This window comes from Pieris napi, chromosome 18 (assembly GCF_905475465.1).
Source record: "Pieris napi chromosome 18, ilPieNapi1.2, whole genome shotgun sequence".
NCBI classification, from domain to species: Eukaryota; Metazoa; Arthropoda; class Insecta; order Lepidoptera; family Pieridae; genus Pieris; species Pieris napi.
This window is the reverse complement of record NC_062251.1, coordinates 837,700-863,746: the sequence shown is the minus strand read 5'-3', so window position 1 is coordinate 863,746 and position 26,047 is coordinate 837,700. Positions and strand designations below refer to the sequence as shown.

General features: G+C 35.6%; 1 protein-coding gene and 1 non-coding gene across 2 annotated transcripts; both read right to left on the bottom strand.

Moving 5' to 3' along the window:
* Nucleotides 1-2,003: 2,003 nt before the first annotated feature.
* On the bottom strand, nucleotides 2,004-3,404 carry LOC125058626 (protein phosphatase 1 regulatory subunit 3C). Its single transcript, XM_047662734.1, has one exon. It carries the CDS (start codon nucleotides 3,359-3,361, stop codon nucleotides 2,519-2,521), a length of 843 nt encoding a protein of 280 aa, XP_047518690.1. The 5' UTR covers nucleotides 3,362-3,404; the 3' UTR covers nucleotides 2,004-2,518.
* A 17,251-nt stretch (nucleotides 3,405-20,655) lies between these two features.
* On the bottom strand, nucleotides 20,656-20,737 carry Trnal-aag. Its single transcript has one exon. It is a non-coding gene; the product is annotated as a tRNA-Leu (tRNA).
* Nucleotides 20,738-26,047: the final 5,310 nt, after the last annotated feature.

Genomic DNA, 26,047 nt, shown 5'->3' with positions numbered 1-26,047 from the left:
TGGTGGACAGAGAATCGAACCTACGACCTCAGGGATGAGAGTCGCACGCTGAAGCCACTAGGCCAACACTGCTCTTAAAAGGAAAAGCTTACCAAAATCTGTGTAATAACTTCCAAGATTGATTACTAAATAAATATTTGTACCACATACAATAATAACCCATTCCTATAACGCGGTTAGGGAAATACTGCGTTATATGGGGACGTAAATCGCGTTATACGAAAACGCGTTATTACTGTACTTCCATAATTAGGTTCCTACGTACAACAGCCGTTAAACATTATTTTTACTCATCACTCAAAGACCGGCAACGCACTCACTAAAAATGGGTGCCCATGGACTGCGAAGACTTTATGGGCGTCACGTAGCTAGGGAATGCAATCCCGATCCCGCGGGATTCTGATCTCGCGAGATCCCGTGTAATTTTTCGGGATCAATCCCGAAGCACAATATGACGAGATCCCGTTCGAGATTGGGAGATACTGATTTAGTTAGTGCAGAACATACGTTGCGTTTCATGATTCGAAAGCTAGAAGACCTAAAAACTACTCTCTCAGAAAAGTTAATCTCTTCGATGAAAAATCCGAATAATTTTCAAGATGATTTGGAGCAATCGAAAGGTAACGAGACTTTCCAATTGCCAAGCAACATAGACATATGAGAGTCAGTAATAAAAAAAGAAATGGATTTATTTGAGTGTGAGGAACAAGGGGGCGATTTTTGCAGTTTACATAATACATATAATTGCTTATTCACGATGTTGCCAACCAGTGATGGAGAGAGCATTCTCAGCAGCTGGACATCGCAACGAACATTAGATGCCGGTTATCAGCTAGCATTCTTGATACACTTTTTTTAAAGAAGTAACTTTCAAAATTAACTCCTTTTTAATCTCCTTAAACTATATCTAGTTTTGTTTTGATTATGTTTATGTTAGTAAAACTGTTAATTATTAAGTTAGCCTTAGTTTTCTTTCAAATAATTAACGTCATTATCACAAAGAAGCAGTTTTCATAGTATTCAGTTATGTGAAATTCAATTTTTTTTAAACTGGACGAGATCCCGAAAATCTCGGGATCCCGCTGGATTGATATTTCTAATCCCGCGGGATCTCGAATTTACGATCTCGAGTCGGGATTGCATTCCCTACACGTAGCCTATTTTCTTTTATGATTCCAATATTCGTTCCACGGATAAAGGCGAATTAATCATTAACAAAATCCCGAAATTTCTAGTTAATAAGTTTTATTTAAATGTATTGTAAAACCATAGACTATATTTATCTATTAATTGCTTTAAATTATTGCAATTGAATAAACATGATAAAATTCAAAACTTTATACATTCACTAACAATCTGCAAGAGTAGTTTAATTATAAACCAGTTATGTAGAAATTATTGTCAAATGGAAACGACTAGCCCACAACAGGGCACATTCTTTTTACCGAAATATTCGTTTTTATGACCTTCAGTTTCCGAGAAATGTGTGGACCTAACTTTCATTAACTCTTTTGACATGACGTGTGCAGTTTTTAATTGATAATGAACCAATAAAATCTATTTTACAAGACAAAAAAAACATACAGTTTTCCTTGTTGTGTTACCACAAACATAATTGATGCGATTTGGCGTTTAAGTTTTAATCTATCCATATCGATATTACGCAGGAAATAACGGTACAAATTGAATTGAGTAAATAGGCTTATCGCTGCGATAGATCTGCGGGACACCACCGGTACCCTACTCCTAGTTATGACAGCTACAGCAATACAAACTTCAAAGTTTAACATGGCGCCATTCAAGAATGCTCAATGCGTCATGAGCGCTATGGATTTTGAGAGAATATCGAACACAATTGCACGATGAGAGGCGGTGCTACGAGGATTATTTTTATAGAAATCTTGAGAATAATAAATGATTATGTCCCCTAGTTTTTGTGCCAATAAATAGAAATATACAGTACACATTACAATAAAATTCAATAAATTATAAAATCTCATTAAAATTGGTTTTCCAGGGATCCTTTTGTATGTATTAATTAGCATTTGGATATTATCTGTAGAAGTGAATAACCCAATATTAAATTTAATGATTTTGGATATATTTTATGATTTATACCAATTTTTTACCATTGTGAGAGCGTAAAAATTTCAATACAATTTTCAGAATACCTTAATTTCATATATTTCGTCTAAAAACGTTAATAAAATTGATTGATATTTTATTATTGATTGTATCTCATTAGCCCCAAAAATAGTAAATAGATCTACAGTTTTGTTTTTGAACTTGCTTATTATTAATCAACGAAATCTAATTACATATAAATCTCATCAAAACCAGAGATCTTTAGTCATAAAAACTACATTCCTATCATGACTGTCAGAGCAAGATTCATGCAAGGGTTACTCCTCTCCAAACCATTCAATTCACGAGTTAAAAGTAATAATCTTACCGTCTCTGAATTGGACTTACCATAGCACAATTCACAAAACTTTAACACAAAATCCACACACACAATTCACCAATACGGCGTGTGACCCACGACTGAACCACTCCACGAATTACCATAATTAATCCTAGCACACGATATCGCTGGGGTTTTTCTCACTGACGACTTTTCTATCGTGAAATTTTCGCCGTTCCTATTATCCCAATATTCCTTATCTTTGCAGCGGAAGCACACACAGAAATCTAACTTCCTCGAATGTATGGGTAGCTGCAAACGGAAACCAAAAGTGTCGTAAATTGATACACCACTCGTGTTTAAAGGCCCAGATTCAACGAACGCACAATATGTGTCCTCGTGGGTACTCCACCCGTCTGATGATGCGCGTATTAAGACTTCCTTCGCGAAATCCAAGTTCTTCACTTTGACAGTACCATCCACGGCGCCTTCGTTGTGTTTGACAATCACATTCTCCAGCGCGACATAGTTTTCCGTTATTCTCCTTCTGAATTCTAAGTAATCGGAGGCGGGTTGCGGGAACCGCACATCCCAAGTGTCAACCAGTGAAGGTTTTCTTTCCAATGGTGGACTGGCAACAATCATCAGAGCCCAGTATGGTGGTACATGGGACGGCTCCGTCATAACCTTCACATGTTCCAACGCGTAACCTCTGTCGTCCGCAAACACTACGCGTTTTTGCTTCTTCTCCGTTGATAACCGTATGCAACTTCTCGGAGCTGATGATTTTAATGACAATTGCACCGGTTTTAGCACAGAGAGAGAGGGCGCCGAGTAACCTCTAGTTGTTAGTTTTGTTGGTCTTCTAACGGGAGCTGAATAGTCTGTTAGGAAACCGGCTGGCGGGCTGCACCCGTAAAATATTTGTTCCGACGACAACATGTCGATAGCGGCCATTTTGAAATACGACGCGCGCTACGTGTGTCGCTCTATGCGACGAACTAAACGGTTTGCAATGTGTTGTGTGTTTTTATAGCTGCGCTCGCACATACCACGAGCTTGATACGGGCAAGTAGAGTGACTGTCATTTTGGAGAAGTCACGGATTATATTGTGTATCTTTAATTTGGCAATAAGGCTATTGTAGATACTTCATAAATTGTATAATTTTCTTGTTCACTCATCTTGTTGGTAAAATTTAAATTAAATTTATTTATTCTTGTATATGTTGGCTATCTGTATACACTTCGTCACATTTAGACTACAAATAAATTACTACATATAGCTTAAATGATTTAGAAGGCGATGGATGGCTAAGGCCATCTTATCACTTCTTATCACTAACCAGCGATATCGTCCTGGTAATATTTTAAAAGGGGAATGAGCGAGAAGTGCAAAATTAAGTCAACAAACATAAAATTACAAATATAGAATTTACAATTACTAAATTCAAGCAGAACGTTTAAAAAAGATTTAAAGTTTATACACTGTATAATGCTTCCTATCTCATTTTCTCCCACGTTAAATTTTATGAATTTATGTGTCTGCCTTTTTCTACTGACGCTTTTTCATTACATTGACTGTCAAACTTTAATTTAGTTTTTATCAAAATTAAAGATTCATAATAAACTTAAAAATTAAAATTGAAATAAAAAATGAATTTAAAAAAAAGTCTAATACTACATTTAGATAGTGAAAAAGCCTAATTTACATAATAAATAAAATATTTATAAAAACTTTTTTACTCAATGCAGTTTTCATCAAAATTAATCATTGATATTCAACATAGAAATTCAAATTACATTATCTTGAAAACCAAAACTTTTGAAGATTTCACTTCTACCGCGTGTGAATTGCACACATGTCTTTTTTATTTAGAGAAAATGGAGTCTTCGTGTTACAACTAATCAAACACAAATCTATTACACACAATATATGCGTGAATGCGTGTTATCATTTAACAATCATACAATTATTACGATTCTAACCATGTTTACAGAAAAAAATACTTGTAATTAGCTAATACCCTAAGATCAGGGGCAACACTAATTAGCACATTACTAGATTATTTGTTTACACTAGACGTAGAATTCAAGGGGTGCTACCTATATCGATAATGATAACCTCTCATCTATTTTAATTAGCTTTAAGATAAGGTAATATATAGCTGGGAACATGAACTGTTAAGTTTAAGTTAATGTATTTAGGGGGACCACGAAATATGAATATATGGACACATATTGAATGACACAGAAATATAGAGTATTTGCAATACTCTTAGGGTCTGTTTCACAATGTATGGATAAAGTACCAAATAGCTATGCAACACATACATTATTTGGAAGATAAATTGTGCTATTTGACACTTCATCGTACTCATGACTTATGATGGACTTTATGTGACGAGTAGCGCTATCTGACAGTAGTGAAACGCAACAATAGTGTTTATCCTACCAATAAGTAATAAATAGCTAATTTGGAACTTATGTAGAACTTATCCGTACATTGTGAAACAGACCCTTAATCTTCAATCACGTGTTTCAATACTGAAGTTGGTGTTGCATATCTTCCTACATTCCCCTGTGTTCGGCAAGCCTTAACTGGGTACAGCGAGTAGGTCGGCTTCAGGGACTCGTGCATTTCAACTTCTAGGTAGGTATTTATTCTTAACCTACAGAGTAATAATAAACAATCGATAAAAAGAAAACCAAATACTCGACTACTCCTGAATGACTACTTGATTTCTGTCAAGACTTTCCTTTAAAAAAAATAGCTCATGTATAATAATTATGACATGAAAAATCCCACTATCACCAAAATCATGGCTGCTGTCGTGTTCACGCGGCGAGCACCACGTTGCGCCTAGACGTGGCGTGATCGCTATTGGGACGCATTATTTTATTATTATAAGTTATTAATTCTATTCATAGTTTTATAATTATATACTTTCGCTCGTGTGTAAATACATAGTAATATTACTAACTAAAACACACACATACACACAAAATAACAATAATCAAATAAAAAATTAAATATAGGTATGAGATATCAAAAAAAATCCCTTTTCCTAATCGTCATACCTGAGGTCGTAGGTTCGATTCTCTGTGCACCAATGAACATTCTATGCGCAAACATTCGCTCGAACGGTGAAGGACTCAGGAGGCTGATCACCTACTTGCCTATTAGATTATCAAATCATGAAACAGATACAGAAATCTGAGGCCCAGACCTAAGAAGGTTATAGCACCACTGAACATTCGAATTCCTTTTAGTAACAGTTTGCTTACGTGATTAGACTAATAGAGTACAGAGCGGTACGAACATTTTACGAAACCATCGAGAATATTACCAAAAAAATATTGGTTGTTTGTAAAGTAGGTTTACGATCGAGATGTTTACGTGATAACGTCTTATTGGTGATATAAGTTTTTGGGAAGTAAGGTATTAATGAAGATAACAATTTTTTCAAATTTTAAATTACATCTATCGATTTATTCACACTTTTGATGATAAATTTCGGGTGTAAAATGACAAGTTTACTTATTCGACTATGATATACATTTTTCTTCATACATTCACGGAATGACTGGCAGCGCTCGAGATGAGACGGGAGATCGGTCCGTCTCTCTCTCGTTATACCTGCGATCGCGCTCGTGAGGTTTTGATGTGACACAAGTTTCTGAACATGTCACCCGACTAAAACGATTTTAAAGACGTTATCACGTCAAAAGTTTTTATTTAAAACCTAATGTATAATAAATACAAATGTACAAAATATATTAGACATAGGCATAACATTTATTACTAACAAAAACACACATAATAACAATAATCAAAGAAAAAAATAAAATGAGACAAAAAAAATATATTATTCCCATTAGGTTCATTTCAAGTGTGTAATGCGTGTGTGTGTGTGTAATTGGCCCTGGCTCAGCATCATGCTGAGGAGCAGACTGTTCCACAGCGCTGGTCATTCTGCCAGAGACCACAGCAGCTAGTTTGCGCCTCGGTCGCAAAAAAAGATTGTAATAATAATAATACTTAGTAAAAGTTTTGTGTAAAAGTAAATAAATAAAAGTTATAAATAAGAATAATTGTTAAGAAGTAGATAAATTGTTAATATTTTTGGGCGGATTAAAAACTAGATTTCGTGGGATTTTGATGTACATACATAATTATCGCTAATCTAATATATAAAATTCTCGTGTCACAGTTTTCGTTGCCATACTCCTCCGAAACGGCTTGACCGATTTTGATGAAATTTTTTGTGCTTATCCGGTATCTTTGAGAATCGGCCAACATCTATTTTTCATCCCCCTAAATGTTAGGGGTAGTCCACCCCTAAATTTTTTATTTTATTTTTTAGACAACTTTTTGTTTTTATTTTTAAATGATACAACATGCCAAAATACATACAACCCCTACTTTTTTCACCCCTCTGCGATCAACCCCTATTTTTTTTTAAAATATACATGGCAAAACGACGTTTGCCGGATCAGCTAGTTGTTAATATATATACCCTGAGATCGTGGGTTCGTTTATATATGATATTGGTAATTAACGATCGCAGAAAGGTTCAATTACGTACAAAAAAGCAGGTTTCTCAATTTGACTGTATTTTTATTTATTCGCACATAACTCCGTCATTTAAGAACCGATTTTGATGATTCTTTTTGACGTGATAACGTCTTTAAAATCGTTTTAGTCGGGTGACATGTTCAGAAACTTGTGTCACACCAAAACCTCACGAGCGCGATCGCAGGTATAACGAGAGAGAGACGGACCGATCTCCCGTCTCATCTCGAGCGCTGCCAGTCATTCCGTGAATGTATGAAGAAAAATGTATATCATAGTCGAATAAGTAAACTTGTCATTTTACACCCGAAATTTATCATCAAAAGTGTGAATAAAACGATAGATGTAATTTAAAATTTGAAAAAATTGTTATCTTCATTAATTCCTTACTTCCCAAAAACTTATATCACCAATAAGACGTTATCACGTAAACATCTCGATCGTAAACCTACTTTACAAACAACCAATATTTTTTTGTTCGATAGGAGATATCCCAAGGATGGTACCATGATGACATCGCGAAGATCGAGGTACGAAAATTTGTTCCAAATAAAAAAATATGATGATATAAAATGATTCCATACATTTTTTATTGAATAATAAAATAAAATAGTTTTGCTGGAATAAATAATAAATCCTGACTGCATTTTTACTTTAGAGGTCTATAGAACGGGGCTACTTGGTGAATTAAACAATTAATTTATCAATTTTGATTTAATTAGGGTTTTCAAATATATTTTTTTTTATAAAGACAATTCACACCAATTGACCTAGTCCCATGCTAAGCTGGTGAAGCTTGTGTTATGGGTACTAGGCAACGGATATACATACATATTATAGATAGATAGACATATAAATACATATTTAAACACCCAAGACCTAAGCACAACACCAAATGCTCATCACATCGATGTTCGTCTCAGCCGGGGATCGAACCCGGGACCCATGGATTCGCAGTCAGGGGTACTAACCACTAGACCAATGAGTCGTGAAAACGTATACGTTTATAGCTGTAAAAACGTGACTAGTTGTAAGCTTGTTACATTCCAGGAAATAATGTACACTGGATATGTAGCACTATAAATTTTGTGAAACAAAATAAAGAATTTTTGAAATTGAATTGAATGAGTCGTGAAAAATAAAATATATCTTAAGCATCCAATTAATTCCAGCCATTTTATGAAATAGACTCTGAGTATGTCAAGAGAGTTTTTTTAAAGATAAACAAACCTACAGAATAATACGAGTTGCATACCAAGAGCTAAGCTAAGTTAGTTTAGCTTAGCTCGCATAGCTGACGCAGTTTTCCATACTTGTGTGCAGACCGCAAACTGTGCGAACTAAGCTATGTGAGCTAACTAAAATATGCGAAGCTAAGTTAGTTGTGTATGCCGATGCGCAGCTACACGAGCTAAGATAAGCCCCTCCCGCTACCCCGCACTCCCTTTGCACACACTGACTGAGCCTTGGCTTAGATGTTGGTGTGCAGTGTGCACGCTATTTATTTCTAGCTTAGCTTAGCCTAGCTTGCTTGGCATAGCTTAGTTTAGCCTTGGAATAGCTTAGTTTTCGGTCTGCAACCGGCTTAACAAGCCGTACCAAATGCCATGGACACCCTTGAAAGTTGCCGGCCTTCAAGTATTTTTTTAATTGACATATAGACATAGTTATAACATTTATTACTAACGGAACACATACAGAACACACAAAATAATAATAATAATCAAAAAAGAAAATAACAAAAAAAGTGCGTGTGTACAAAGTACACATGTCAAATGTGAAACTTTGGCAAATGAATTATTAAGTCTTGTTCATATTTATACAAATCTAAAACTAGATTTCCGAGACTTAGAGGGAGGGAAAAGGAAGATATTATGTTAGGAATTTAATTGTCATCAATTGTAAAGATTTTGATGCGGTTTTTTTAATAGATAGAGTAATTAAAGAGAAAGGTTTATATGTATAAAAACATCCATTAAATATGGATGGAGATACTGTTACTTTTTAGGTTTCTAATGTGATGTCGTAAATCGTAAATAATTACATTTCTTCCGCTTACATTGCGAACCCTACAAGATTTATCAAATAAATGTACTAAGTATTGTACACATTGAAAAGGTCTACAGAAAACCCCGCGATGGTATATGTCTATCTCTTATGGATATCCCACAATAAAAATTTTTTGTCAATTACTTTTTACGACAAATAATGGCTAATTTTCGAAGCGATTTTAACCAATACAGCATTAATCCTTATCCAATTAAATACCTTAAATACATTTTTGATTTAATATAGATCTATATGGCCCTTTGCGATATGATTTCGGGGTTATTTTGTTTACTATATAAGTTTTTGTAGAAGTTAGTAGCGTGATTTATTACATCTTTTCTGGATTTTGTTTTTAGTGAGTTATTTTCAAGTTTTTGAATCCAGGACTTGTGTGTAGTTAGTTCTTTGTATGCTTTTTTGGCACTTCTAAAATGTTTAATGTTCCTTGTAATAATCTCGTATCTGTGGTTGTTGTAGTCCTTACGGATTGATCTATTAGTCTCTTTGTATATTCTGCTTAGTTCTGTTTTCATATCTTTAGTTTTGTTCTTTGTGTGTAGTAGTTCCGTGCGCCTTTTTAAAAGTTCCATTGTGTCTTTTGAGAAGATATTGTGTTGGTGGGGATACATATTGGTTTTGTATTTTAAGCTCTCTGTTATGCCTTTTTCCAGGATATTGTAGTATGTTTGGATATCAATGCTGTCTGTTTTTATATTTTCTGTATGTTTTTGTAGATTTCCGATGTAGCACTTTATTTCTGTTTCTGTCTTGGGGATATTGGCTGGTGTTGTATAGGTTTTTCTGCTCTTTACTGGACTACTCAAAAGTAATGTTGCTCTCACTAATCTATGATCGGAAGAGAATTCAACTTTGTTAAGTACCTCAATATTAGTTATAAGTTTGTTGTGGGTTATCATAATAAAATCTATTTCATTTTTAGTTTTGTGGTCGGGTGATAACCATGTCCATCTAGAGCTTGCTTTCTTTTTGAAAAATGAGTTCATTATGGATAGTTTGTATTGATGAGCATAAATTAAGAGCCGTTCCCCTCTATCATTCCGCACTCCGTAACCAAATTTACCCATTATTGGATAGTAGTTTGTTTTTGGACATCCTATTTTCGCGTTGAAATCTCCCATGACAATGACCTTCCCTTCTGTCTTTGTGTGAGCAAATTCAATGTCTTTGTAAAAATTTTCAATTTCTTCTTCTGTTGATCTCTCTGTCGGTGCATATGCTTGGATTATTGAAAAAGAGAAGCAATCAAACTTCATTTGTAGAAGTGCTACTCTTTCAGAGATTCCTATAAAGTTGATGATGTTATTTTTATACATTTTCTTGATAAGGAATCCCACTCCATATAGTCCTTTAGTTTCGCCAATATAGCAAAATATAAGGTCGCTGTGCTCTTCTATCTTACATCCCATTTTTCGGACTTCTGCAAGGCCTATAATGTCCCAGTTAATATTTTTTAGAGCATTAGTCAATTCAAGGAATCGTTTTATTGATCCTAGCGATTTTACATTATAATTGCAGATTTTGAGTGTTTGTTTCATACCATGATCTATTTCTCTATTTGGTGGAGGGTTGTAGTCTGATTCCCCACGATGACAAGTCGGATTGGGGAATGTTTTGTTTCTTTTATCTATTAGTTCTCGTCTGTTTAATGTTTTGTTCCGGTGGCTGATGGCAATCTCCTATAGATTCTGAACGGTTGGCACATTGGCAGAAGGTAAGGAATTACTTCTATTCCTCATTATGTCGAATGCATTTAACCGAGCTGTTTTTGTTGACAGTTGTTGTTTGTGAGGGTGCTCTATTGCGTTAGGCGAGGTTGATGTTTCCCTTTTGCGTTTATCGTTACCTGGTTTGCCCTGTTTAATAATTAGCTTGTCGTAGTTTATGTATGCGTAATTGCCCTTCTTCCTTTCCTCTTCCACTTTTGGTTGTAGTTTCTTTCTCATGTCCAATATTTCTTTCGGGTAGTCTTCAGATAAATACAAGTTTTTCAATTTCTTTTTATTTACCACTATCTCGTTTTTCTTCCAGGCGTTCACGAATGTTAGGAGGATAGGCCTTTCTTTTCCGTTTTTTGTGTTATTTTTGCCAATTCTATAGATCGTGTTCACATCCCTATCTTCAAAAGTAATGTTTAAATCATGTTCAAATTTCTTTTTGATTATTTCGATTAGGTCGATAGTCGATGTTTCGGTTTCTTTTACTCCATATAAAATTAGGTTGTTGTATCTTCTATATTTTTCAAGATTGTTTATTTTTTCCTTTAATTTCTCATTTTCTGATTTTAATTCCTGCATTTCAAGTCTAAAAGGAACTAGTTTTTCATCAATCCGTGCCATAATGTCATCGGTTTGTTTTGACATTTCTATTTTCATTTGTTCAAAAAAAGATTGAAGGTTATCCATTTTTGCCGCTGTCGCTTACGTGAAATGAAACGTATTATTGTGAACGCAGCTTAATAGGACTATTATGTTGGTAGTACTGACCCGCCTTAGTTTTGTTGAAATTGTGTCTATAGTCTATACTCGGTTTGTTTGGCAGGTAACCTCAAAAGTTTTTTCCACTTTTTAACCACTGAATAATTATCTTGATAACACAGTTTGCACTTGGATGTTTTAGTTGCAGTATAGTTTATCACAATATGTATGAAATTTAAATGTTTTTACACCGGAGTTCACAGTATATTCACAGTTTATTCGTAGAAATACGGAGCTTCGTTACACTATGTATTTACGTCTAGACAGCCGGACGAATTTTGTGTATAATAAAGCGCAATTAACTATGTGTTTTGCCAATTTTATTTATTTTTTTTTTTTTTTTTTTTTCCTACAGTCCTCTGTGAAAAGCCAGAGGATAACGCGATGATTAGGTTTTAGTGCCACACAGTCACACTTGTTTTTGATAAGGGTGTAATGTTAATGTGAAGATTGTCTATCAAATTTGTTTTTTACTTTTTATTTCTTTCCTTCTGTAAAAATATTTTGCGGAGCTATAGTAATTGCAATGTTGGTACCAAACAGAGAAGAAAAAGAAAAAAAATATCAAAATCATAAGAAATAATAATATGGCCGCCCTGAGATTTGATCGTACGGTAACTTGGTTTCAAACTTTTCGTGCAGCGTTCTGTTCAGTGCGCAACTGTGCACATGTCGTAACTCGCGAATACTCTGTACGTATTCTCCGTTTCGTTAGATCGATCCGGTATGAGTCATTGTCTTCTTTGTTCGAATAATGAATCACTTGTTGACGGCACTTTCACTTTAAAACGATAACGAATTTTTGTTCTTTTAGACAGTCAATTTATCACTTTATTACCGATCCGATATTTGAACTATTGAAAGTTTTCTTCAGGATTGCACTATTTAATCGTTTTAATGCTATTTACAAGTTTTAAACATTTGCTACACTTTTGAAATGTTTGTATGTTTTACTAGATTTATATCGGAAATTAGTCTAATAAATCCTTCACAATCACTTGCACTGATACTATAAGCACTACTTTATAGTTTTTTGTACTCCGAATTCGCGAATATTCGTTTGTTGTATTTTTAATGATTTATTATAGCGGAGTACGACGTGACTGTGACGCACGCGGCGGTCAGAACCCATACGAACACGACAGATCACATCAGACAAATTGAATACTCCGAAGTTTATGATCATATGAAAAAGCTGAAAGCCGAGAAGAGTCCCGGACCAGACGGAATATGCAATGAGGCACTTAAAATAGGAGCACCCATTTTAACATATCATTTTACGCGATTGTTCAATAAGATACTAGATGAAGAAAAGGTACCAAAACAGTGGTGTACATCGGATATAATCCTTCTCTTCAAGAAAGGACATCCCTTAGATATAGGGAATTACAGGCCCATAAGTCTGCTGGCAAGTATTTATAAACTATTTTCATCCATAATCTTAAAGAGAATATCTGACGATATTGATAAGCAGCAACCAAAAGAACAGGCAGGATTCAGATCAAGCTTCAGCACAATGGACCACATACAGACATTAGAACAAGTCATAGAAAAATACAGAGAATACAATAGACCTCTGTATGTGGCGTTCATTGACTATAGCAAAGCTTTTGATAGCATTAGTCACTGTGCAATCTGGAACGCTTTACAATATTCAAATATCAACCAGAAATACATCAATGTTTTGAAATATATCTATACAAAAAGCACGAGCAGAGTTAAATTAGAAACTAGAGGTGACGAAATAAACATAGAACGCGGAGTTAGACAAGGTGATCCTCTTTCCCCGAAGCTGTTTATAGCAGTCCTTGAAACTATCTTCCAAAAACTAGACTTCAAGAACAGCGGAGTGTACATAAACGGACAATACTTAAACAATCTGAGGTTCGCAGATGATATTGCTGTTATTGCTGAGACTGCAAAAGACTTAGACGAAATGATGAGATCACTGGACTGCGAAAGTTCCAAAATCGGCCTTGAAATGAATGTAAATAAAACGAAGATACTAACGAACAATCGGGAGCGCCAGATAGTGATAAAAGGTAATAATATAGAATACGTCAGGCAATACATATACTTGGGCAAACAAATTTCCTTCAAAACTTCAAATAATGAAGAAGAAGTGACAAGGAGAATCAACACAACTTGGAAGAAATTCTGGGCATTAAAAGAAATCTTAAAAGGCAATTACAGCTCACACATGAAAAGGACAATATTTGATACATGCCTGTTACCTTGCTTGCTGTATGGCTGCCAAACTTGGACCTTTACAAATAAAATAAAACAAAAAATTAAAAGTAACCAAACAGCAATGGAAAGGAGTATGCTGAAAATTAGGAGAATACACAAAATTAGGAGCGAAGAAATTCGTCAAAAAACCAAATTAACTGATGCTCTCAGGCACGCACTCTTAAGGCGGAAACATACTACTAAAACGCGACGCGACGTGTCGTGTCGACACCCGATGTCCATCGTGCACATTACCAACACGCGACACCACGACACGCTTGCAAATTCAGAAGTCATTTAGCTGACAATAGTGAAGGTCAAATTAGCTTACTGTCCTATGGATTTTATGAATAACGAGTCAGATGAATATTATGAGTATTATTAATATTAGAGTATGGTCCTTGTATTGAGGTAATCTCATGTCATATAAAACAGAATATTGTTTCACCAACTCAATTAATTGTTCGTCGTTCATTTCGCCAAATAAATCCAAAAATATCTAAGTATATAAATTGACATTCGTGTCAAAAACTCGAAAGCATTGACGCATGACGTCATCATCACAACATCCACAACACGCCGATCCAAATCGATTGGATGTTACAGCGTGTGATCACATGGCGTGTTGTCTATGTGCATCTGACCATATTAAATATATGGGATTGATAAGTACTGACATGCGTCGGATGGCGTGGTGTGGCGTCGCGTTTTGGTAGTATGTTTCCGCCTTAACTCAAATGGAGATGGGCTGGACACATCTCACGATACCGAGACAGAAGATGGACCATTGAAACCACACGATGGAAAGGACCCATGGGGAAGAGAAATGTTGGTCGACAATTAAGACGGTGGGCTGATGATATAACACACGTCGCAGGAAACGACTGGATACAAATAGGCAGAGACAGGGAGTCATGGAAAAGGATGGAGGAGGCCTTTACCCAACAGGGATCCAAACCTTGTACATAAATAATAATACTAACGGTAATTATAAGTAACCATTTTAAATTTAAGCAATTAAGTACTAACAACATTGTAAAACATAAGCAAGTTTTGGAATAAATGGCTTTATTATTATTATTATTATTATGGCCCTTTACAGCATATGATTTAAATGAATATTTTCGAAGATATTACAAATTTAAAAATTGCGGGACGCAGCGCGTTCAAAACCGCGGTTCTCCCTATACTCTATAGAACTTTGAATTTAGTATCAGCATTGCATCCGTGCGAAGCCGGGCGGGTCGCTAGTATAATTAATGAATGGACTCATTCAACAAAGACGGAGGGAAAATAATATAAATGATACAATAACCACTGTTAGATGTTATTTTTCCCCAATTATACATTTGTGCGTACGTACGTCGCCGTACGGAAATTCCAGTTTTGACCAAATTCATGTACTATATAATTAAAGAACTGGCTTCTGAACACAACTTTAGGCCTGCCCTGCGATTCTGTAACTCACTCTTCTGTAAATCAACAGAATCTGAGATTGTGGAATAATTATTGGGTTCGGGCGTAGAGTCCAAATCCAAACCACGCTACGGACGCATGATGCTACTTTTTTAACACGCGTGTTACTCACGCGCCGAATGTTTAGGTAGACACACAATTTTCGTGTAATTTGTTGCGTTATCAGGAGTTACACACACGTTACACACAGGGTTGTCAATGTCGTAATAACGAATCGCAGATTAATTTTTATTATCACAAATATACAGTATTTACAATATTCTTAAACTACATAGCAATAATAATAATTAAAAATTAATAAATAGAAAATTAAAACTAATTTAAAAAGTTTGGTCCCAGTGGCTTTGTTTTATGCTGGCATTTCCTCGCTGTATTGCGATACTTATTCGTTGAAGAAAGTACCACAGCTCTGGGGTCGCCGGTAAAAAAAAACAAAAAAAAAAATTTAATCATATAGGTAACACATTGTACGCTTATGACTTGTCAGTAAAGAAATACATATTAATGCTTCTAATTTTACATTTAGTGCCAGTTCTCAAATCAAGGGCGTAGAACGGAAAAGAACTGGCAATAAACTCTCCGCCACTCTTTTTAATCGCCATGTTTTTTTTTTACACAACGTTTGTAAGGAGCTGCAACCATTAAACCATGTTCCACATGGCATCTTAAGTAATTAATAAAATAAATTAAAAACAAAGAGTTGTCCTCTATCAGCAGGAGGCATGATGAAATAGGAAGATATGGAGATTAGGTACAATCTACCAGTCGCTAACTTAAATATTTAATTAGCACCAGCCCTGCTATTCTGTAACTCACTTCACGAACTCACACAGCGGTTTTCGCATCCGCGGTCGCTCTCAAATCAGTCGTGATGCAGTCATTTTATGATTTGGCATTCTGATAAGGGAGCTTGTAGTTTATTGTTTATCAAAATGCCAAATCATAAAATGACTGCTTCACGACTGATTTGAGAGCGACCGCCGATGCGAAAACCGCTGTGTGAGTTCGAAAAGTGAGTTACAGAATTGCAAGGCTGAGCGTTTCTTAAGGCAGTTTTTTCCGCGCACCATGTGGAGCTGCCCACTGAAGTATTTCCGAACCAATTCGACTTAGAGCCCTTCAAGAAAAGAACGTACCAATTCTTAGCTGGTGGTGGCTCCATGGGCGGCATCACTTAACATCAGATGAGCCTTCTGCCCGTTTGTCTCCACATAAAAATAATAATAATAATATCAAGTGGCCAAGGTCCGTTATTAAATTAAACTGTATTATTAATAAACTAGTGGACCCGACAGACGTTGTCCTGCATGATATTTCAAGCGATTAGTAAAGCAAAGTATGAAAGTACCGACTGCAGCGCCATCTGGCGGGCTGATTTGTGAATCTAAACCATTCCCAGATCCCTTTGAACACACACAAAACATTTTATCAAAATCGGTCCAGTCGTTTGAGAGAAGTTCAGTGACATACACACTCACAGAAGAATTATATATATAAAGATGCATCTAATCACAACGACACAACCCTATATTTCCGTCTAGACTGATGATCATGTGGGAATATCGTGGTGATACGAGGGTATCGTATCAATATTATCAAGGATTCTTTAATATTTCATCATCTACAAGTGTTTTATATGAATTTGTTTAGTTATATTATTGTTAAACTCAAAATAACTTTCGTAGGTAAACAAGTACACTTATGAACGCCAGAAAAGTTAAATTAATTGTAAATTTACATTTACTACCAGTTCAGAAGACAATTGCGTAGAGCGGACAAGAAGAACTGGCAAGAAACTCTCCGTCACTCTTTTTAATCGCCAAATATTGTCATACAAATTACACATAGAAAGTGCACAGCCGGGGCTCGAACCTACGACCTCAGGTATGAGAGTCGCACGCTGAAGCCACTAGGCCAACACTGCTCTTCGTTGAACTTCCACAAATATTTCAGGATCATAAGTAGCGAAGTCGGTCCAGCCGTTCTCGAGTTTCATTCATTTAAAGAAACGAAAGTAACTTTACACAAAAGTAGAAAAATATAACTCTTTCCTGTGATAATAGCTGATAAGTGACGCGTGCTTAGATAACATATCTAGTGTTTGTAAGATATTCATGTAAAAATATAATTTAAAACGTGTAATCTACTATATAAAAATAAGTCGGGTTTTCCTTTCTGACGCTATAACTCCAGAACGCACGAACCGATTTCCACGGTTTTGCATTCGTTGGAAAGGTCTCGGGCTCCGTGAGGTTTATAGCTAAGAAAATTCAGGAAAAATTTCAACAGAAAAGCGGGATCACCAAACGAAATGTTACATAAAACGAAGCCATCTGGTGGCGAAACGGAGTTCGCCGAGTTTGCTAGTATTAAATAAATAAATCTGTGGCGCAACCGTTTTAGGTCTGGGCCTCAGATTTCTGTATCTGTTTCATGATTCGTCAATCTAATAGGCAAGTAGGTGATCAGCCTCCTGTGCCTGACACACGCCGTCGATTTTGTGTCTACGGCAAGCCATTTTTTGAAGTTATACTTCTTTAGGCGCGTTATGAAAAATCGATGAGAGTGAAATTTTACGATGCGCGCGCACCGTGACACAAAATTAACACAATGAAGTTGCCCACGGAAGATGCTACGGCATTGGACCTAATTTAAAAACAACATTCGAATAATAATAGAATTTATGTTACACTTGATGTAAGAGAATAATGATAAATATTTATTTATTTAATTTTTCAAATGTAAACTGAACTTTATTGACTATAATGACTCCTTTTCCAGTCTTTAATTATTTAATTGTAATTAATTATTTGCATGCAATCAAAAACTATTTTTAATAATGCTAAAGAAGTATAACTTCTTACGCGCGTACATATTAAGTACACGCACCCTTTTTTTTCTTCTTACAAGCGAATGTTAGCGCATAGAAAGAACATCAGTGCACAGCCGAGATTCTACGACCTCAGGGTTGAGAGTCACACGCTCAAGCCACTAGGCCAACACTGCTCTTGTTTATTAAAACCAAACAAGAATACTTTTTGACAATCTATAATTGAAGAATTAAATTTATCAGACGTTTCGCGTGCTTTACAGCGTGCGTGGTCACGGTGACAAATTAAAATTAAAATTAAAATTATGATAAATAATTGTAAATTTATAATAATACATAACTTTAATCCGTTAAAAACAGTTTTCTCTTTAAATGTGTAAAGGTTATGTCAATCAAAGACAATATAATCTATAATTGTCACTCTCTCCACAGAGCGAAAAACAAACGTTTCAATCAAGATTATACTGCGTCCTTGACATTGCTTTAAATTTGGAATGTCATGATAACAATTTGCGGCCATTGACCGTCCTCTATCTAATCTTTGCTTTTGAATCGGCGGCTACAATAATTATTGCTATAGTGACAACAACTATTATTGTTTTATTATGATAACAATAGATACTTATTATTATTTTGTATATATAGTGATTTTGTGAAACGTTTTTTAAATATCTTGAGATTTTAGTTCTCTTTTAGACATAGACCTATCATTTATAACAAACAAAAACACACACACATAAACACACAAAATTTGTGATTGAACACACGTTTCAAGTGTGTAATGCGTGTGTGCTGTGCCTGTAATTGGCCCTGACTCAGTATTATACTGAGGAGCAGAATGTTCCAGAGCGCTGATCATTCTGCCACAGACCACAGCAGCTAGTTTGCGCCTCAGTCGCAAAAAAAAAGAAAAAAAAGAATGTAATAATACTTAGTAGAAAAAAATTATTATAATATTAGTAAATGTTAGCAGTGAAAGTAATTGTGTAATGGTGTGTAGTAAATAAAATAAAAATTTAAAAATAAGAATAATTTTGAGTTTATAAAAATTGCCATCGTCTACAACTTTAAATAAATTTAAATATTAAAAAAAAATATTTCTAACATATCTTTTGTTCACTCAACAATTAGAAACATCTGTTAATCTATTTATATTGTGTCTTATTCCATTAATTATCATTATTATTTCAGATACTTTTACACTTAAAACAAATCAGTGGCGCTACAACCTCTTTGGGTCTTCGCCTCAGATTTCTGTATCTGTTTCATGATCATTTTTAAATCTCATAGGCACGTGTAGGTGTCAGCCTCCTGCCTTGCGATTCTGTAACTCACTTTTCGAACTCCTTATGTCATCTACTGTATCTACTGTTTCCTTAATCTGGTATATCCCTCTCAATAATTGTCTTTCTTTTTCGTTATTGTACCTTGGGCACCAGTTGAATACTTGCTCCACTTTTCTGTTCTTCTTGTTATGTAACGCCCATTTTCACTTAAGTTTATTTATTTTTATTGTAATTTCTAGATTACATTAGGCTCTGGTATGGTGTAGTTCTTGCCCATGAAGCGTCAAGGAAGCTGCATGGATTACCACTTTAAAAAAAATGTATTAGGAGACAAACGGGCAGGAGGCTCAACGCTGTGATACCGCCCATGGATACTCAAATTGCCGGAAGGCTCGCAAGTGCCTTTCCGGCCTTGTAAGAATTGGTACGCTCTTTGAAGGACGCTAAGTCAAAGTGGTTTGGAAATACTTCAGTGGGCAGCTGCTTCCACATAGTGGTGGCAAAAGCTTCCTTTAAACGCTCAGTTGTGACACGACGGGAGTCGAGGTGAAACGGATGTTATTTCGTATTCTGCCTTGCTTGTTCTCGGACGTAAAATTGGCAATGGGCCACAAAATCCTCATTAAATACATTGTGAATACACTAAAATAAACTCATGAATATTTCCATATTCTTAGCGATCTACTTCGAATCAACGAATCTTCAAGAGTGTTTAATACACACTGGCCCCTTCCCATCTACATGGAACCAACAACAGAGCTGGTGCGGCTTGTGATGCTGCTGAAAAAGCTAAAGCACGCAAATAGGGGTCTAGGCTCCGAATATGATTTTGTCCCATTCGGTGTCGAGACCCTTGGTTGGTAGGGTCCTAGCGCTATAAGGCTTTTTAGGGAAATAGCAAAAAGTTTAGTCGACATCACAGGAGACCGAAGAGCTGGCAGCTACCTCGGACAAAGAATTAGCCTAGCTATTCAAAGGGGGAACGCTGCCATCTTCGGAACCTTGCCTAAAGGGACTCCTTTTAATAATATATGTTATTTATTATATTTTTGGTTAGTTATTGTTTAGTAGGTAGGTAGGTAGAAAGATGGAGGTCCAAAATTGGACCAACTAAAGAAGCCTCTTGCCTCATCATCGGCTGATGGTGATGTGCAATTGACTCGATATGTAGAGACGTCATGGGTAAAGTCACTATATTTATAAAGGCTTTTTGTTAACCTGGGAATCAAACCTAAAATTCTACTTAATCAGGCAACAAAAGATAATCAAAATCATTTTAAGTCAATATAAATAATTTGACAAAATTATTGTCTGGCAGCGGTGGGATTCGAACCCACGCCTCCGAAGAGACTGGTGCCTTAAACCAGCGCCTTAGACCGCTCGGCCACGCTACCCATACTATGTGGATGATAAATTAAAATTACATTATTGTCTTAATAAGATAGAAGAAATCGATACTAAGAACAAGAGACGCTTGGATAAAATAATTTTATTAAACTAAACATAACAATCAAATATACAGTATCGAATATATAAAATTCTCGTGTCACAGTTTTCGTTGCCATACTCCTCCGAAACGGCTTGACCGATTTAGATGAAACTTTTCGTGCTTATCCGGTATCTATGAGAATCGGCCAACATCTATTTTTTATTTTTTATTTTTTAGACAAAATTTTTAATTTCTATTTTTTTATGATACAGCAATAAAAAATACATACAACCCCTAACTTTCACCCCTCTACGATCAACCCCTATTTTTTTATTATAAAGATATACATGGCAAAACGATGTTTGCTGGGTCAGCTAGTTTAATATAAAAATTACAACGAATTTAAAAAGTTTGGTCCCTGTGGCAGTGTACCTTTAATTCTAGAGCATTACCTCGCTGTATTGCGATACTTATTCGTTAAGGAAAGCACCAGCTCTGGGGTCACCAGTACTATATAGGCGACCTAAATCTTTAATTAGCAACTTGAATCTCACGGCCCAAGACTACTCCAAAGGGAACAAAATCAAAGTTGGAAAAGTCTCTTATATTTGAGCCTTTTATTATTTTCCGCCAGCTTTTCTGCTTTTCTGGGGGAGGTGAGACGGGGCAAACGTGGATATATATATTTTATTTAATATGTTCTATTGACGTTCATTAGTGTACATTGTTACCTAAATGAATAAATGGTTTATAATTTGAATGTGATAATGTCAAAACCCTGGGTCAACCTTGGCCGCCACCGTCGCACATGTGCCCTGGCCGTTATCAACTCTACCAACTTTTAGGTAGATCTACCAACTTTTTAGGTAAATCGAGAAACTTGTAGGTAGATCTACCAACTTTTTAGGTAGATCTACCAACTTTTAGGTAGATCTACCAACTTTTTAGGTAAATCAAGCAACTTGTAGGTAGATCTACCAATTTTTTAGGTAGATCTACCAACTTTTAGGTAGATCTACCAACTTTTAGGTAGATCTACCAACTTTTAGGTAGATCTACCAACTTTTTAGGTAAATCGAGCAACTTGTAGGTAGATCTACCAACTTTTAGGTAGATCTACCAACTTTTTAGGTAAATCGAGCAACTTGTAGGTAGATCTACCAACTTTTAGGATTTTCTCAACCAGAATATGCAGCATTTCAGTTTCCTGCCCCCATTGTCAAGTAGATTATGTTAGATTGATATCTTCAATCCATGCTTTGATTTTTTAATGAATATTGTCAATTTTTTAGTTAATATTCATTTTTTTTCAGTTTTTATGAAAAAAAAAAATGATTTAAAGGTATCACATCTTAGGGTAGAATTCTATATAAAACTCGAAATTATAGTTGGTAGATCTACCTACTTTTCGAATTGAAGATGGTTGGAAACTACCAACTTTTGAAATTATCTATATAAAGGGTTTTTCAACAAGAACTTTGTTTTCTAAAACAAAATAAAACAAAGAATTTAGAGGAAAATGAATAAAATTTTTATTGTATTACAAAGAGAAAAGTTTGGCAATTATGAATGAAAAATGATATCTGGCAAATGTCCACCACGACCACGCTGACAGATGTTGATTCTTTCATCAAAATTTTTAATCACTTTTTGGCAAAATGGAGGGTCTATTTCGTTAATGACATCACGGATTTTGAGTTTTAAGGCTGCAATCGATTCGATTGGCTCCGTATAGACTCTGTCTTTAACATAGCCCCACAAAAAATAATCCAGTGGTGTTAAATCACACGATCTGGCTGGCCACTTAACAGCTGAATTTCGCGAAATTATGCGCTCGGGAAATTTGGTTTGCAATAAATTGATCGTTTCATTGGCTGTGTGACATGTGGCACCGTCCTGTTGAAACCACATTTCAGTGATATCCATGTCATCAATAATAGGCCAAAATTTAGTGGTTAACATCTCGCGATACCGTGATCCATTGACTGGTACCGCATTTCCAGCCTCATCTTCGAAAAAAAACGGCCCAATCACGCCTCCAGACCACATAGTGCACCACACAGTAACACGTTGAGTATGCAAAGCCTTCTCAATAATTGCTTTAGGATTTTCAGAAGCCCAAATGCGACAATTTTGCTTGTTGACGTACCCTGACAAATGAAAATGGGCTTCGTCTGAAAAAATGATTTTTTCAGAAAAACCAGCAGGTTGTTCCTGAATGAACTGAGCGAATCTGCGGCGATTTGAATGGTCGATCAGCTTTAATTCCTGCACCAGTTGAATCTTGTAAGGCTTCAAAGCCAAATCCTTTCGCAAAATTCGCCATGTTGTGCTTTTGGATAACCCCAATTGTTGAGAACGTCGTGAAATTGACAAATTTTGATCTTCTTTAACACTGTGACTCACGGCGGCGATGTTTTCTGTTGAACGACCCGGTCGAACACGTGTTGGTGTTGGCACATTTTGTACCGAGCCTGTCGACTCAAATTTCGCGATCAAATTCTTAACAGCGGTCTCAGAAGGACGATTATGCTGGCCGAAAATATCACGAATTTTACGAAATGTAACTTTAACAGAACCACCATTTTTATAGTGGATTTGAATTATTTTAATGCGATTTTCGAGCGAAATTGAATTCATTGTAATAATTGCCAAAGCACCTGCTACGAATACCGCCAAAAACTAAATGTCAAAACTATCACGTTCTCGGTGTTGCCACAATTGAAAAACAAACTTCTTGTTGAAATACCCAAAAATGAAACCCGTTTTCCGTTGTCACGACATAACATGAAAACGGCTTGACCGATTTGTCTGATTCTTTTTTTATAATATTCCTTGAAGTACGAGGATGGTTCTTAAAAAATAAATTAAAAAATTAGTGAAAAAGTCTAAAAACAACACTTTTCTATATTCCCATACAAAATATTCGTAATAATATTTAAAGGCAATTTGAACTTTAATACCATATTTTAAAGTTCAAGTGTTAGTGGAGGGGTTCCGGGAAGGTAAGTTTTTATTTTTTTGACATAATATATTTGTTGTATTATCAACTTTCGTTTTTTTATCTTACTAGCTAGACCGGTGTCCCGAATAGCAGAATAAGTATTTAAAAAAAAAAAAATCGACTGTTAGGCGGTACGATGTTCGCCAGGCCAGCTAGTCTTCAATAAAATTCGAGTTGGTAACACTGGGCCCCTGGGTACAGAGAAACTGAGTGTGCCATGGACCATTGCAAGATCTTACGGGTGTTTACCGACCTTCGGTACGCTGTTTCTTGAACCCTAAAGATTGCCTTTATCAGACAAAACACCCAATTTATTAAGTAAATATTATGCAGTTATTTTTGTTGTGATACAGCGATAAACTTTGCCCGTGCACAAAACAAAAGAACCTGATAGTTTGATGTTCATTAATATATAGTCTAAGGCAGAGTTCCCCAAACTTTTTTGTGTCGTAGACCCCTTGCCATGTTTTTCCCCGTAGACCCCTACTTACCTGATATTAATTTCCTGTAAATGTCTAACTGTAGTGAAGTTTAGTGTTAAAAACTTAGGGTCTGTTTCACAATGTACGGATAAGTTCTACATAAGTTCCAAATTAGCTATTTATTACTTATTGGTAGGATAAACACAATTGTTGCGTTTCACGACTGTAAGATAGCGCTAATCGTAACATAAAGTCCATCATAAGTTATGAGTCCGATGAATATCAAATAGCACAATTTATCTTCCAAATAATTTATGTGTTGCATAGCTATTTGGTACTATATCCATACATTTAAAGTAACAAATTGGGGAACTGAGAAAATTCGCCCCATCCAATATTTTGCTTCATTAGTTTAACTCTGGCAAGAAACGCTGATAAGATTGAGTTTGTTTTAATCAAATTTAAACTGTCGCCTTGTTATAACCATATTAAATTTTGTAAACAAATATCTTAAATAGGCGATGTGTGTTTTCCTCTATCAGTGTATGTGTTGAGATCCACTATCGTGGACCACCAAATTTTTTTTCGCTGACGTAGACCCCTTGCAGGTTGTCATAGACCTCTAGGGGTCGATATAGACCACTTTGGGAATCACTGGACTCTAAGGGGATAACCTATACATTTATGGAGTCTAGTGGGAGGTGATAAGATAGCATTTACAGTTTCATTCATTCAAATTCAATGTTGTGATTTTGTGCTGTTATGTAATTAAATAATTCCTTTTATATAATATATAACCATTTATTTATCTTCATCTACGACAATTAATTAACTATCACAATACTCCATTATTAACATATTAGGGATGCTCGATGATTCAAAGTAGATCAGTTTCAATTGTCGACGACCAGTCACTTTCCGAGCGGCTTAATCCCTTGGCCATGCGTAGAGATGTGGTTATTCTCTGCATCTTCTACCGCAATTACTATGGAGAGCGTTCAGAGTAGTTGTTCAGTACCTGCTGAGTTTCATCAGACTACGGAATTCCACCTGTATTGTGACGTCCATCGTTCTACAACTGACGCCTTTTTAAGACAGTTTATGCCACGTACCACGATGTGGAAACCACTAAAGTTTTCCAAAAATATTTCGACTTAGGGTCCTTGAAGAAAAGTGCGTACCAAGGCAACGCACTTGCGAGCTTACTGGGAATGTGATAATCGGGAGGAATTGTTGTGGAGACCATGGCCCTACAGACCTGATATATAAATAGCCGTTTCGCGCCCGCTTTGCTGGACGAATTAAAATAAATTTTATGTTTCATTATTTTATTTTTTTTCACATTTTTATTATTCTTCTTTTTAACTTCCCGCTAAGAAAATTGAAATATTTCGAAAATCGAGTTTTTAACAGATGTTGACGTTTTGCGGTTCTAGGAAGCCTCTTTTGTTTTTATTAGCGGGAAAAATTTTCATAAAAGTAAAACAGAAATAAAAAAATCAAGGAACGTTGGAATTAAAAAAAATAAATAGCCATAAACCATCTAGGAAAAATTTCGCATCGAATGGTGGTAGTTTCATCTCGATACGATCAGTGGTTTAAGCGTGAAAGAGCCTCAAACGAACACCATTTTCTTTTTATATATATAGAAGATAAATAATTACTTGAACTCGTGTAGCGAAAGTAATTAATATTATATAAGAGTCAAGGAAAGTGGCATTTCCGCATTCATGCTTATCGCATGATTGCAGCATGCTGAACAAGCTTCCAGTGGTTTTATGATGGCATTTATATATTAAATTCCAGAAAGTTAGGTACCTGGGCTATACGTTGCGCCATCACCGCTACC

Coding starts and splice junctions, on each gene's coding strand:
- LOC125058626 (XM_047662734.1), bottom strand. CDS start 3,361: ATGGCCGCTATCGACATGTTGTCGTCGGAACAAATATTTTACGGGTGC.